Source organism: Strix aluco, chromosome 1 (assembly GCF_031877795.1).
Source record: "Strix aluco isolate bStrAlu1 chromosome 1, bStrAlu1.hap1, whole genome shotgun sequence".
Lineage (NCBI taxonomy): Eukaryota > Metazoa > Chordata > Aves > Strigiformes > Strigidae > Strix > Strix aluco.
This window is the reverse complement of record NC_133931.1, coordinates 160,831,183-160,844,530: the sequence shown is the minus strand read 5'-3', so window position 1 is coordinate 160,844,530 and position 13,348 is coordinate 160,831,183. Positions and strand designations below refer to the sequence as shown.

The window sequence follows — 13,348 nt, the reverse complement described above, 5'->3', positions numbered from 1 at the left end:
GGCAGAAAGGAGGAAAGAGGGGCATTTAAAAATACCTTCAAAAGAGTAGAAAAAAAGAAACTGCAATTCTAGTTTTCTGAAGTTTAAGAACAATCCCCACCCCTGTAAAACCCTCCAAAGCTGATTTTCAGTTCTGATGTATCCAAACTCCTCTGGATTCTTTCATGTCCAAGTTATTACATATTTAGAGCGTGATTCCAAGGCGCCCTTTGTGAAAGTCCATGCTGCAAGCGTGCCTGAAGCACACAGCTCCCGCGCAAACCAGTGACATGTCTGCTTTGGCACAGGCACTTGGCAAAATTCAGGAGGCCTCAACAGTATTACGAACGCTTAATCTGAGCCAAAGGCAAATGTCCTACTTAATCTGAAAGCAGGAACAAAGACAGGCAGCCAACCAACTTTATATAGATCAGCAGGAAAAAAGATGTTAAAAACCCTAGGGGCAAGTAAGTTATTGCTCTTTTCAGTCCTAAGAAGGTTTTTTTCCTGTCTGCCCACCCCTGTCCTTTCGGCTGCTCACTCTGCCCTACTCTTCAGATGATTCCCACCCTCATAAAGTGGTGGCTCTCAACTTCTTTCATATTTTTACTGTTTTACAGCACGAAAAAGCTGAAGAAACACCTTTTACCTCCAGAGGAAGAGATGGCATTCTGGCCCATGCTCCTAGCCAGCTGGGATTTTGGACCTTACCAGAGATGACATGTAATGAAATAGCTTTTATACCAAAACACATATCATGATAGCAGGACTGGGGTCCAGCTCAGCTGACCCCGTTACCAGGATGGAACAGACATCCTGAGCAGCCACTCCTGAGCCACAAACTGAGTAAAAGGTGCATTGAAACACCACAGAAAGAAAATACAATTACAGTTTACTACATGTATAAAATACCAGACAGGGGCATGGGGAATGCTTCACGAATTGTAATCAGTGCAGGATTACCCCAATAAAGTAAAACAAGATCTCATCCTAAAAGTGGGACTTTTAATTAATGTTTTGACACTATAGCCATGCAACAATGAACTGCTTGTTTATGGTTACTGAACGCATTGGTTGCTCTGTCATCTTGGTTTGAAGCAGACAGTGGCCATGTTCAAGATACTTGAAAATATGCTTTGCTTGCATTTTTTGCTGCTGCTTCTGTATCCACTATATGATCGAGTCTTATGTATAATACATGCAACCACTGCATATTTTTGAAAGCCATTTTTAAATGTCTGAACACCCACAAAGCACCTGAAAAATGTTTCTGCTGACATAAAATACTCTTCTCCTACAAAAAGAAAACTATCACTTCATTTTTAATCAGACTTTGTCCTCAGGAGAAAAAAAAAAACACCTTAAGTTTAAGAATATTTCCAATTTTAATTTAGGTTTTTTTAATCTGAAGTGGCAATTAGTATTTCCACAACTACTACTAGTGTTATTACGAAGGATTGAGTAATTTGTTTCTTATTATACATAAAAATCTTCAGGTGGAAATTGCAAAGACAGGATCAAAGCCTGTATCATCAGCTGCTATTTACCAGAGCAAGACTTAGAGGAAGCATTTTCTGGCCCATTGTTTATCAAAGTTCCTTTTCTTATTATTTTATTTTTGTTGGATGAGCCCAGAAACAATGCAAGAATGACACTGACTGGCACAGAAAACCAAACCATAAACTTAAGAAGTGGCGCACCTCAAAGAAAGAACTGAGAAGTGGCTAAAAAGAAAGAGAAATCACAGCCATCAGTGGCAGCTGTGCTAAAACAAAACCTTTACAAGCATTCCATCAGAAGCTAGTATTTGATTTTTCTTTACCTCTCAGACCTGAACAGCTGATGGAGGCACACCTATTCCTCTGTTAACTTCCTTGTATTGCTTTTGCTATCTAGAAACCTTATCTTCAGACCTTTTTAGTCTGAAGTATCATTTAGTGATGCCATTTTAGTATACTACCCTTGTTTCTCTCACATTGCGTCTATCATTAATACAGACACAAATCTTCCAAGTGCTCTCACTCTTCAGGTTTTTCAAATGAAATTGAACACAGACTTTATTTAAAAGGTCATCTTTAAAATTATACACAATAAATCTAACACTGGTAGAAATCTATTTTAACAGCACTCCTCCCTTATCCCCACATTTCATCTCCATTGAATATTAAGCAGCACAAATCAAAGGATGGGGCTTGTTGATTGCTTCAGACTAGCGACATTCCCTTTCACAGCCATGGCATTAAATCCTGATCTAGTGGCATTTCTATAATTAATGAGGCTAACCCAAAGACACGGACCACAAGCACTTCATCATCTCCTTCTGAACCCCAAATCGGAGCTATCATTTCCTCCCTAACATTAATTCCTCATTTATGCTCTGCCCCTGCATCTGTACAGCTACTGAGGAGGGAAATCATCTTTCTTCCCATCGTAAATCATGCAGATGTGCTTATCAAGTCCAAACAGAGACTCAAGATCGTTTAGGAGAATGAAAAGCTAAAAATAATTTTTAAATGTCAGAAGCACATAGATATTCCAAAGGTTTCTCAAGATATAAATTAATCAAACATATTTACGATAATGTAAAATTAAGAAATAAAAGGTCCCATATATCTTAGCGATTTCTAAAGACTGAATTTAATAGTCATTTAGTCATCCAACAACACTGACTGTCAAGCGATGGATCATTAGCATGACTTCAGTCAATGGGGCTACTGTGCTGCTGCCTTTGAAATTCTGAGGAGGCATCTACCTGCAGCACTGTTTGCACCTGTCCACCGAGGTCCCCTAACACTTTTCCCACACCACCACCTTGCCTTCTCCTCTCTCTCTTCCTTGTCTTACCTTGTTGGGGCTGTAAATCTCACACTGCTGTGTGGTCTCCGTTTTCTGTCCCAGAGCATACTCCGACGTTCACTTTCCTCGGTGGCCTGTCTTCCTTGCATATGTAGGTCCACAAGCTGCCACCTTCCCAGTTGTCTTAGTCTTTTTCTTGACATTTACTACCTTGCAGGATAACCATTTTCCCCTCAAACCCATGAAAGCAAGTCACATTCTGTCCCCAAAGGCTACTTTGCTCAAACAATCCATCCATCTCAAAAACTCTCCTGGGGAAGCGACCAGTTTTTTGCCTTGCCTCCTTCCAGTTCAGATGCTGCCTCGTGCCCTGCCACAAGGAAGGCCTTTGGAGACCTTGGCCACGGCGTTGGTTGTGCCTCCTGCCCACCCGCTCACCCCTCTGGCTCTTCCTACTGGGGAGCAGCTCGATTCCCACTGTCCATCATGGGATGGGAAGGAGATAGCTCAGCCAGACCCCAAATCCCAAATCTATCACCTTTTGTGCAGCCACAGGAGACCTGCTGGGTTCACTGCATCCAAGTATTTTCTTCTAGGACAAGGGCAGCACTACTTAAAACAAGAAAACCAGGCTGCCAGGCCTCTCCCCTGTGCCCCTACCACCTTGCTGCCACAGAGGCCTGGCAGCACCCACCTCACAGAAGCCTGAGCAGGACCAGGCACTTCGGGGCTGGAGCAGAGGCAGGGCAGGGAAAGCGGGGTTCCTTCCCGCAGGGACACAGGGAAGCTGGGAGGCCCGCTCTGACAGAGCTACTGCTCTGTCCCCCCCGCGCCACTCGGGGATTACACACGTGCAGTCGCAGCATGCAGAGGCTGAGCTTCCTCTCATACCGAAGATGGTGTCTTTGCCCCTCTCCAGCTGATCCCCCACTACCTTCGCCCCAAGTGCCGGCAGTTCTCCAGCTCCCAGTCACCCTGCCGTGCTCCGTGGGCTGCACTGGGAGCTGTCATGGGGCAGGCCGGCAGCATGGAACGGGAGAGGAGGAAGCTGAGATGCATCTCGCTCCCCCTTCTGAGCATGGGCTTAAGCATCCAGATCCGGGGGGTATGGATGTCATACAAAAGTCTAATGTGCCAATAGTTAAAAGCAGATATTTATCTTCCATATCCTCCAAAGGACAAGAAACAAACTACAGATCAAAATGTGTAAAATCGCAGAGTAAAACTATCATCAAAAGAATTCTCTCATCCTTGGAGCATACATAGGATGAAAAAAAAAAAAAAGATGTGGCTCCAGTTTATGCAAAATGAATACCCAGAAGCAAATCAGCATTAGCACACAGTCTAGGATAACAACTGCCTTTTTTTCTCTGGAGAGAATGGTTATTTACTGCTTAGATATTCTCATAAATGCCGACTTGTAAAACCGTCCTGAAAATTTACATGTGCAAGCACACCACTTTCTTCCCCAACCTTGCAAGAACCATAGAGAAGTAGAAACAAAACACCCTAGTAATAGTCTAGCTTTCAGTGAAAAAAATACACATGCCTGGGAGATATAACTTTTTCCTATCTTCTGTAAATGCAGACGACTCGCTAAATATTTAGAGAAAAGTAACATAGTTGCCCTGAAGACCAAGTCTAAGTAACAATATATTAGTTCAAGGACACTAAAAAAAAAGAGGAAAAATGTTGGAAAAGAGTTTCAGGAAGAACAGCAAATACACTCTGTGCACAAACCAGGACTCTGCATCTCCTCCGAGCTGCTGAAGTCCAGACTCGCAGCCTAGCAGGGAAAGGAGAAGTCATCATGGGAGAGTGAGGGACAGCTGAGAGAGAGGAAGGAGAGCTCATCATGGGAGAGTGAGGGACAGCTGAGAGAGAGGGCAATCCGGCACTTTCTACCCCATCACAGAGAACCCATGGTAACGAACCCACAACAAAGCCACATTGTTAAGCCAGGCAGGATGAGCTGTGACTCTCAGAATGTTTCTCCCCCTGAATAACAATTTAAAAGAGAGAATTGGGGAGGATACCAAAGCTTTATTTCAGCAAATGCATTTTAAAATCAAAATCTAATCCCATCAGAAGTTTATGTCATTAATTGTTTCATACATATGTGTCTTGTTTCAGGTTGATTTTTATTTTTTTTCCTCCAACCACTGCTGTTTGGTTACAGGAACCTAGTGCTGCGGAAACCATTCTTCTGCAGCGATGGTTCACAGCAAGGCTCATCACGCAACACAGCTGGAAATGTGAGTTTCCTCTGCTGGTAAAGTCTCTAGCATTTATCTGTGACACTGAAGGGAAAAACCAAACAAAAACCCACCAAAGCACTGACTTCTCATGCAGAGGACCAGCAGCCTGCTCTGCCCCACCCTCCCCTGCTTTCCTTAGGGACCTTCCTCCCTCCGAGAGGTGAGACTGCTCATCCTTGCAGACTGCAAACTGGCCTCAAAAACGAGACACAAATGATACCCATTATCTGTTGTGGGAGGCCTAAGTGGCTCCATGATCTTTCCATGCTGGTGTGTCAATGGAAAAGGTCCAGCAGAATTTGGCCACCCAAATTACGGCCCCATCTGAGCCATAGAATCAAAGCAAAATCCAATTCAAAGCCAGGCTTTTGGAGAAAAGTTGTAGAGGAGCCCAAGGCAATAACTCTCCAAAGGAAAAGAGAAAGCTCATTTTTGAAGGAGATCAGTAGTACTGGGGGACTTGCCCTGTGAGCAAAGACAAGGAAGGCAGCTGGCAAAAAATCCACAAAATATCCAACAATCCCCTGCTGTGATGTGATGGTAATTTATCTGTCATGAAGGCTGTCAGCAAAAAGTTAAATATTTTGTGCACACTTAAATCCAATAGTGAGTTAAGATCAACAAAGCATTTGCCTAATCTGGCTGCAAAAGCCCTGTAGCCTGACTGAATAATTAATAAGCTTTGGGTACTCAGTATGGCAGCCAACTAGGAAGAGTTCTAGACCAAAATTAGTAATATCAGAAGCAAATTAAGGATAAAAATCAATAAATGCTATCTTTGTTCTTCCTTTACCTGTTACACGATCTGATTTTCCTTTCAAAAACAGCAAGGAAGGACTCACTTTAGGCAGTGAAAGCCTCTTTTACCCCCTCATGCAAGGAAGTGTTTTGCATTGCACCTGCAGTGCCGAAATGTAAAAAGCTTTCCCATTTTTAAGTGCTGTGCTGCACACTCCTCTACAAAAAAGCCACAGGAGTTGATGTTTTCAGAGGTGATGAACTCCTGTACTTCACAACGGTTTCAGCACTGGTACAAATCAATAGATGTCTGACTTACGGGCAATCACTGTCTGAACAAGTTTTTCATGTTGTTTTTTTTTCCCCCTCCCTTCATCGAACAGCATTTGTCACGGGTATATTGGCACCATCTTCCCTTTGTTTCCCACTACAGGACTCTTGGATCCTATGGCTACAACCGCCACAGCTGTGCTCACCCCCCGGCCAGGGCCAATTAACAGCCTCCCCCCCTTCCCCAATCCTGCCGGCTGCCTGCCCTGGGGTGCTGAGGTCTCGCCCCCAGGGGGTTGGGGGGGCTCCCCTGCCCCTGCACTGGCACCTGCAACAGGCCCTGGCCACAGGCCCTGGCCAGCCTTGGGACCGTGTGGCTGCCTTGCCAGTGAGGTGGGGGGTAGGGGGGGGGTCCGGGAACAAAAAAGGAGGAAAAAAAGGAAAGGGGAAAACAAAAAAAAAAAAAGGAAAGGGGAAAACAAAAAAAAAAAAAGGAAAGGGGAAAACAAAAAAAAAAAAGGAAAGGGGAAAACAAAAAAAAAAAAGGAAAGGGGAAAACAAAAAAAAAAAAAGGAAAGGGGAAAACAAAAAAAAAAAAAGGAAAGGGGAAAACAAAAAAAAAAGGAAAGGGGAAAACAAAAAAAAAAAAGGGGGAAAACAAAAAAAAAAGGAAAGGGGAAAACAAAAAAAAAAAGAAAGGGGAAAACAAAAAAAAAGGAAAGGGGAAAACAAAAAAAAAAAGGAAAGGGGAAAACAAAAAAAAAAGGAAAGGGGAAAACAAAAAAAAAGGAAAGGGGAAAACAAAAAAAAAGGAAAGGGGAAAACAGGAAAGGGGGGGGAAAAGGAAAGGGAAAAAGAAAGGAAAAAAAAAAAGGAGAGGGGGAAAAAAAGAGGAAAAGGAAAAAAAGAGGAAGAAGACAACAAACCACCCCACCCTCAAAATCCTCCTTTTTCTTCCTAAAACAAGGCCGCGCCGCTCCGCCCCCCCGCCGCCCGGAAGCGGCGCGGCTGCGCGCACGCCGTGCGTGGTGACGTCACCTCCCTCCGCCGCTGTGCGACGTGGCCTTCGCCCGGCGGCGCACTCGGTAAGATCCGTGCGGGCACCCCCGGCCCGGCCCGGCCCCTCCCGCCCAGGGCGCCCCTCGGCCGGAGGAGCCAGGGAGCCCCCTCAGGGAGCCCCGGGGGCGCTGGGCCGGCGGGATGCGGGGAGGTGGGTCAGGCGGGGCGGCCCGGCCTCGGCCGCAGTGGGGAGGAGGGGGAGTGGCAGGGAGACCTGAGGGGGCTGGTGTGGGGGACGCCTCTGTCAGAGAGCCCGTGCTGATTCACGGCGGCAGGTCCCGCTGGCCGCGGTCCCGCGCGGGGAGAGCGCGCTGGCAGGTGCTGCTTTTGAGGGGGAGATGAGGCCGTGGCATTTCCCTCGGTGCCCGCCAGCCCTCCAGCAGCCTCTGGCTTGGGGGTTTCTTGAAAAGGGTGACTTTTGCCTGTTCAGATGCCTTCAGTAGTGTTCTCAGAAACACAGTGTAGGAGAAAAGCTGAAAGCAGGCTGTGATGGAGGTGTTGCTTTCCTCTTCTGTGCTGAAAGGCAAAACTTTTCATGTTTTTTGCAGGCAGTGGTGGGTCCTCATGTTCATATATTGATACAGTGTCTTTATTTTCTGCAAAGTGGAAGTATCCTTTAAAGTCTGCTTAGGTTCAAATATGATATTTTAAGCTATCTTAGGTATTTCCAAATTCTGTAGGTAACTGCTCCTTATACTTCTGTAATTAAAAATTTCTCCCTTTCAGTATATATGTGGCACCACGAATACTAAATCCATTCATCTTCACAGGCAATCATGGATCAGGTGATGCAATTTGTGGAACCCAGCCGTCAGTTTGTAAAAGATTCTATACGACTTGTTAAGAGATGCACCAAGCCTGACAGGAAAGGTAAAACACACAATAAACCAGAACACAATCCTTATTTCATCTTATATCTTGCCATGTATCTTTCCATGTGTCACTTCTGTTGATTCATTTGTTGTGAAGGTTTCTCAGCTTCCAGTACGAAATCTTAACTTGAGCAGTTGTCCAAATGTTGTTGGGTTTATGGTTCTGGATATAATAAACCTGAATGCGTCCTTTTCTGTGTGTACGTAGGTGTGTATTCATAAAATAGGTGAAGTAGTTAAAATTAGCCATTTTGAGACAGGCAAGTAATAATTTTCATGTATTGGGTAAACTGATCTGTGAAGAACTTGGGTGCACTTTGAAAAGACCAGTCCAGTTTGACTGATTGCAGTTAACTTGAGGGAAATTCTGGAGAAAACTTTTTGTTACATGACCTTGGAGGAAACGCATCATTTTTGGAGACTGGAAAGGAGCTCGGATTGCTTTTTGCACTGCCCGTGCAGTACTTTGCAGCTGTCGGTGACTGCCTGATTGGGACAGGAAGAACTTTGTTGCTGAAGGTATAGAAGAGGTGTCTGAACTTTCTCGGAGGCATTAGAGAGAAGCTACAACCAGGATCCAACTGGTTGTCCTTAATGGTAGTAGTTACGATGCTTTATTCACGTGCGCAGGGTGAAGTTTACTGATGTCTTTTGAGATCAGTAAGGAACTTCATTCACTGACTGGCAGGGTTGTGAGGGGCTGTTGACCTTGGTCCACTTCATGGTTGCTGTTTTAACATAATTGAGAATATCACTTAAAAGCTTGACTTTTGTGGGCACTTAAGATGCTATCTTCCTGTGATTAATGCAGCTTTTCCATTTTTGACATTGTATTGGCGATTATTTTCAGGGCTTGTAGGGATATGAAGGAAAGATAATGGAATAAGTGTTCCACGAATTGTTATGGACTGTGGGTATTTTTGATTCTGCTTATTATTTAAAAAACCTTAGATCTGCCATGCTTTGTGGAAAGCAGCATCTTCTCTCTTAGTCTCATCTGTTTTCTGAAAAAGTGGATTTGTTTCTCAATGTCAATGGAGTTTGCTTTTGAACTGCTTCCTGCATTAACTACCGTTTTCTAAAGAGAGCGCTCTCCTTTGGTCACTGTAGTGCACATCTCCTGTATGCCATACGCAAGGCTTCCTAGACTAAATTTTTTTTTCTTTTTGCAGAGTTCCAGAAGATTGCCATGGCAACAGCAATAGGCTTTGCGATAATGGGATTTATTGGTTTCTTTGTCAAATTGATCCATATCCCAATCAACAATATCATTGTGTAAGTAAATATGACCTTCAGTTTCACTAAATTCTACACTCATTTTTACCTGCTCAGTTTGAAACAGGATGTTAGTGAGCCCTGCAGGATCCATGTTGCTTTTGTATCTGTGCATTTCACATGTTCGTGTAATATGGCAGGTGTTGCTTGATTCAGAGGACTTCATCAAGAAGTACTTTGTTAATTTAGCGTGCCGCAGAATATTAGGTGCATACTTCTTTGGGTTTTTTTGCGTATTCTGCTTCAAAACTGAACGTCAAAGACTTTGATTTCCAGTTCTGCGGTGTGTGTTTGACCATAGAACACTTACATTATTTGCATCTTACATACTCTTACTGTTTCCAGTTTATCATTGGTTATCCAAAGTAAATGCATGGATGGTAAGGTAGAGAAAAGTGAGTGATTGTGCTGGAAGATGACAGGGCACAGAACAAAGTTGGTCTTGTTTCATTTACGGAGTGCTAGATATGCTTGAAGCTTTGTTTTATGTGTAACTGCATTCTGTAAAATACCTTTTGGAATGGATGTTGCAGCACGGAAAACTTGCCCGTTAAGTTGACTGGCAGCTGCGGTACTGTCTGATTAACACTACCAATTAAAACTCCTCAGATTCCCCAGAGCTGATGCAATCCCTGTCCTAGCACTTGAACAAGTTAAATACTGTCCCGTGACCGTGACATGTGGCTTGCTTATACCTGTAAGAGTGGTCCTCTAGGCAAGGAGAAATGTTTGAAAATAGGGGATAAGCTGCAACGGTAGTAATGTTTGTCTTAACAAGGCAACAGTGGGAGGATGAATTAGACTTTTAGATGGGATCGCTTGATCACACTTGATTAGTTGAAACTGATTACTTTGTTCTCTCAACAGAGGCGGCTGAATATTCATCATGAAGAACAAGACATTGTGACACTTGCTGCAAAGACTTCACAGCTTTAACTTGTTTGCTATTAAACAAGCTCAGTTTGGGTTTTCAAACATTCTTGTCATCTGATTCCTTTTTATTCCTCTGTATGTGATCATACCTGTCTACATGACAGGCTTTTTTTTTTTTTTAGTAGTAGTAGAGTGGGTGTTGTGTTGTGTTTTGTTTTGTTACTACTTTCAACTGTAATAGAATGGGGTAGGAAGGAACCTTGGAGGAGGTCTCTAGTCCAGCCTCCAAGGGTGACAACTGCACAGCCTCTCCAGAAGCTGTTCCAATGCTTAATTTACTGCTAGTAAATTAATTCACTGCTTAGTAAACAGCATTGTTCCAGCAAAAGTAGGCAGCAAGAAAACAGCGTCCTCCGAAGTGGTGATTTAAAAGTCTGTCAACTGGAATTCTTGTCATTTCTGGAATCACCATCATTACCCCTAAATCCTTTCTGTATTTGGAAGTCCTGTTAGGTTATATTATGTAAATGACTGGAAAAACAACTCCATCAAATGAAGAACTTGCATTGCCTGTCCTTATCCCGATGGCATAATTAAGAAAGCCAGACTTAGTTAGTTACTAAGATGTACAGTTTGAGGTTAATTTAGTTGTCAGAGATAGTAAGCAGTCCTTCAGCGAGTCAACAACTTGCTCCTGCTGTTGGGCAGGATATACATCCGTTTTGGATACTGGTTCTGTAAGACAACTGCACACAGACTCATGAAGGGCTCTGAATTTGTTGACCTGGTAGCTTCCATTATTAAATGATTGAATGTTTTAATTTTAAAAAATAAGCCTGCAAAAACTGGTAGATGCATTGCTCTTCCTCAGATAGAGATTAAGAAATTTATATTTCACTCCAAAAAGCTTATTGTAAGCGTTTGGTATTTGCAGAAGTTACAATGCTACTTCTATTACAGACTTTAAAAGCACTGGGAAATCTGATATTGGTATTACAGCAAAACTGAAGCTTCTTCAGTATACAAACTTGCTTTGTAAGTAGAAAAGTTCAATTATTACTCTTCTTGAGAAATCTTCACCAGCACCTACATATGCTACAAACCAGGACAGAAGAATGAGATTAACTACTCTTAGTGCTATCACCTTTTAATGTAGTTATGCTGTGTGCAACTGTGTACTGTATTTCCTTTTGGCAAAAGGAGAAAAAGTAGTTCAGTATTGGAATAAAATGCTTCTTAAAAATAGTCTGAACTAACCAGATAAGCAGTAGCAGTTCCTTTATATTCACTTCTGTGGTGATTGTATTGGGTGGTAGCTCATGTGTCTTCTGATTAAGTAGAGTGAGGTGCTAGAATGAAGTACTCAGTTATTGCTACTAATCTTGATTTGATCTCATCCAACTTTTATTTCAGACCTATTTTCCATTCAGTACATAAAATCAGTGGCTGCTTATATCTTTTGGAACAGCTTTACTGTCTGAATTCAGCAGAATTTTGCAGTAATTGGAGTTGAGTCAGATCAGAAAGGTAGCTGTAGCTGACCTTATCTTTTGATAGCCATTGTCCACAGCAAAGGCTTGTCTGTCTCAATGGTCACAATCCCGGAGTCATCATAGGTGTTGGAGGTGCTGACGAGTGTTCCAAACTTCAGCAGCTGGTTAGCTAGGAAAAGTAAGTAAAGAGACTTAGTGGTACTCTTGAAACAAATGCAGTGATGTACATTTGTTGTTGTAAGGACTGCCGCTCCTGCAAAGAGGGAAAAAAACAGCTGAGTAAATCTAACCCAAATAAACAATATCTAAAATAGAAATGCTAAATATTAATTAGAAGGCTTGTATGAGACTATACAATGACCTGTAGAGGGAATAAATTAATACATAATCCCCAGATTAGCATTTTGAGTTTACAGCAGATTATTACAAAAGCAGATTGTCGAATGTTTCCCAGAGTTTCACATCTGGAAACTTGTGTTTTATTAGCATCAGCTCAAGTACCAGTGCTACACGAGGTATTTCAAGTAAAAGGAAGCAGAGGATCTTGCTGTGGTTCCAAATGTGGGATTTGCTTTAGCTCAGCAACAAGCCTATAATCTCTTTAAATGTGAACAGTTCTGGAGCAAAGGCCAGCACTTAAAAGTGATGATATTTAACAACTTCTGAAATAAGTGACTTTTCTTCTATTGCATACCTAGTGAGGTAGGTGTCCATCTGCCTTAGAAACCAAGTACCATTACTCTAACAAATAGCTAATGTCAATTTTAGGAGAGTTTAACACAGCGAACAGTGCAGTTGTAACAATAATTTTGAAATATTCTTGGAAGTTTTAAACAACCATTCTGTACTGTTTTAACTGACATGTTTTAAGGGTCACAAAGACTTCCTACAAGCTGATACCAAAGATACAAGCTGCCCTTAAACCAAAAAATGCAGTTTCTAACTGTTATTTTCCATTTTCTCCCTTTTGGAGATAGCATTGCTTCCATTTTGCAAACATATAAACTTCCCCAAAGGCGCTCTAAGACTAGTCAGTTCTGTGTTAGTCCTTACTCATCAGAGTAAGAACTCTAAGTCTATCCTTTGTTTTAGTCTGTAAAACAAGCCAACTGACAGCTCTTACTCACTGGTGCCAGAGAGTTACATTTCCATGGAGGATACAAGGAGAGCTGCAGCTGGGGAGAACTATTCAGGCAGATCAGCGAGTGTGTGGCCTCTCAGAATTTCCAAATTGTGCAATAATACTGAAGGAGGACTCCTGGATTTGCTATCAAGCAGCCCATTGCAAATGGAGGTGTCCCTGTGATCAGGAGATGTGCAAAACAACATATTAAGCTCTATTTTGTGATTTGCACAGGAGACAAATACTCAGATCATGGATGTGAACATGGGCTACAGTAAACGGGTGTAGTAATGTACTATTACAATGCATGTTACACTCTCTACCCATTGTTGAAAGCTGTGCAGGAGGAATTGATCTTGCCAGGCTGTACACCTTGAAAGTGGGAGACGAGAGTCTGACAAAAGGCAGGACATACACTGTGGTTCAGTGTCTTTTCTGCCAAATCTGCACTTGCTGCTACTTGTTCCTGCTCCCACTCTTGTTAGCCTCAACGAACTGAAGAGAAGGTTTTAGCTGCTAGCTCTGCTAGCTCTTTGGTTGGAGTAACAGCTGAGTTTCACTACTGCTTTAAACTGAAGAGTCCTGCCATTTGAATCTCTCAGGGGGTTGGAG

At 42.7% G+C, this 13,348-nt stretch overlaps 2 protein-coding genes across 4 annotated transcripts in view; one reads left to right on the top strand and one right to left on the bottom strand.

The window, feature by feature from the left end:
* Positions 1-7,031: 7,031 nt before the first annotated feature.
* SEC61G (SEC61 translocon subunit gamma) lies at positions 7,032-10,222 on the top strand. Of its 2 annotated transcripts, none has more exons than XM_074842949.1 (4): positions 7,032-7,126; positions 7,871-7,970; positions 9,145-9,247; positions 10,115-10,222. In XM_074842949.1, exons 2-4 carry the CDS (start codon positions 7,877-7,879, stop codon positions 10,122-10,124), a joined length of 207 nt encoding a protein of 68 aa, XP_074699050.1. In that variant the 5' UTR covers positions 7,032-7,126; positions 7,871-7,876; the 3' UTR covers positions 10,125-10,222. The 2 variants fall into 2 exon arrangements, with proteins under 2 accessions (XP_074699050.1, XP_074699059.1); XM_074842958.1 differs by lacking the exon at positions 7,032-7,126 and adding an exon at positions 7,135-7,251.
* A 1,280-nt stretch (positions 10,223-11,502) lies between these two features.
* TPK1 (thiamin pyrophosphokinase 1) overlaps positions 11,503-13,348 on the bottom strand; it is a 321,381-nt gene continuing 319,535 nt past the window's right edge. For both annotated transcript variants that reach the window (XM_074842940.1, XM_074842930.1), the window contains one exon: positions 11,503-11,782. In XM_074842940.1, the coding sequence (XP_074699041.1) occupies positions 11,664-11,782 (119 nt within the window). In that variant the 3' untranslated portion in view covers positions 11,503-11,663. The remainder of the gene's footprint in view (positions 11,783-13,348) is intronic.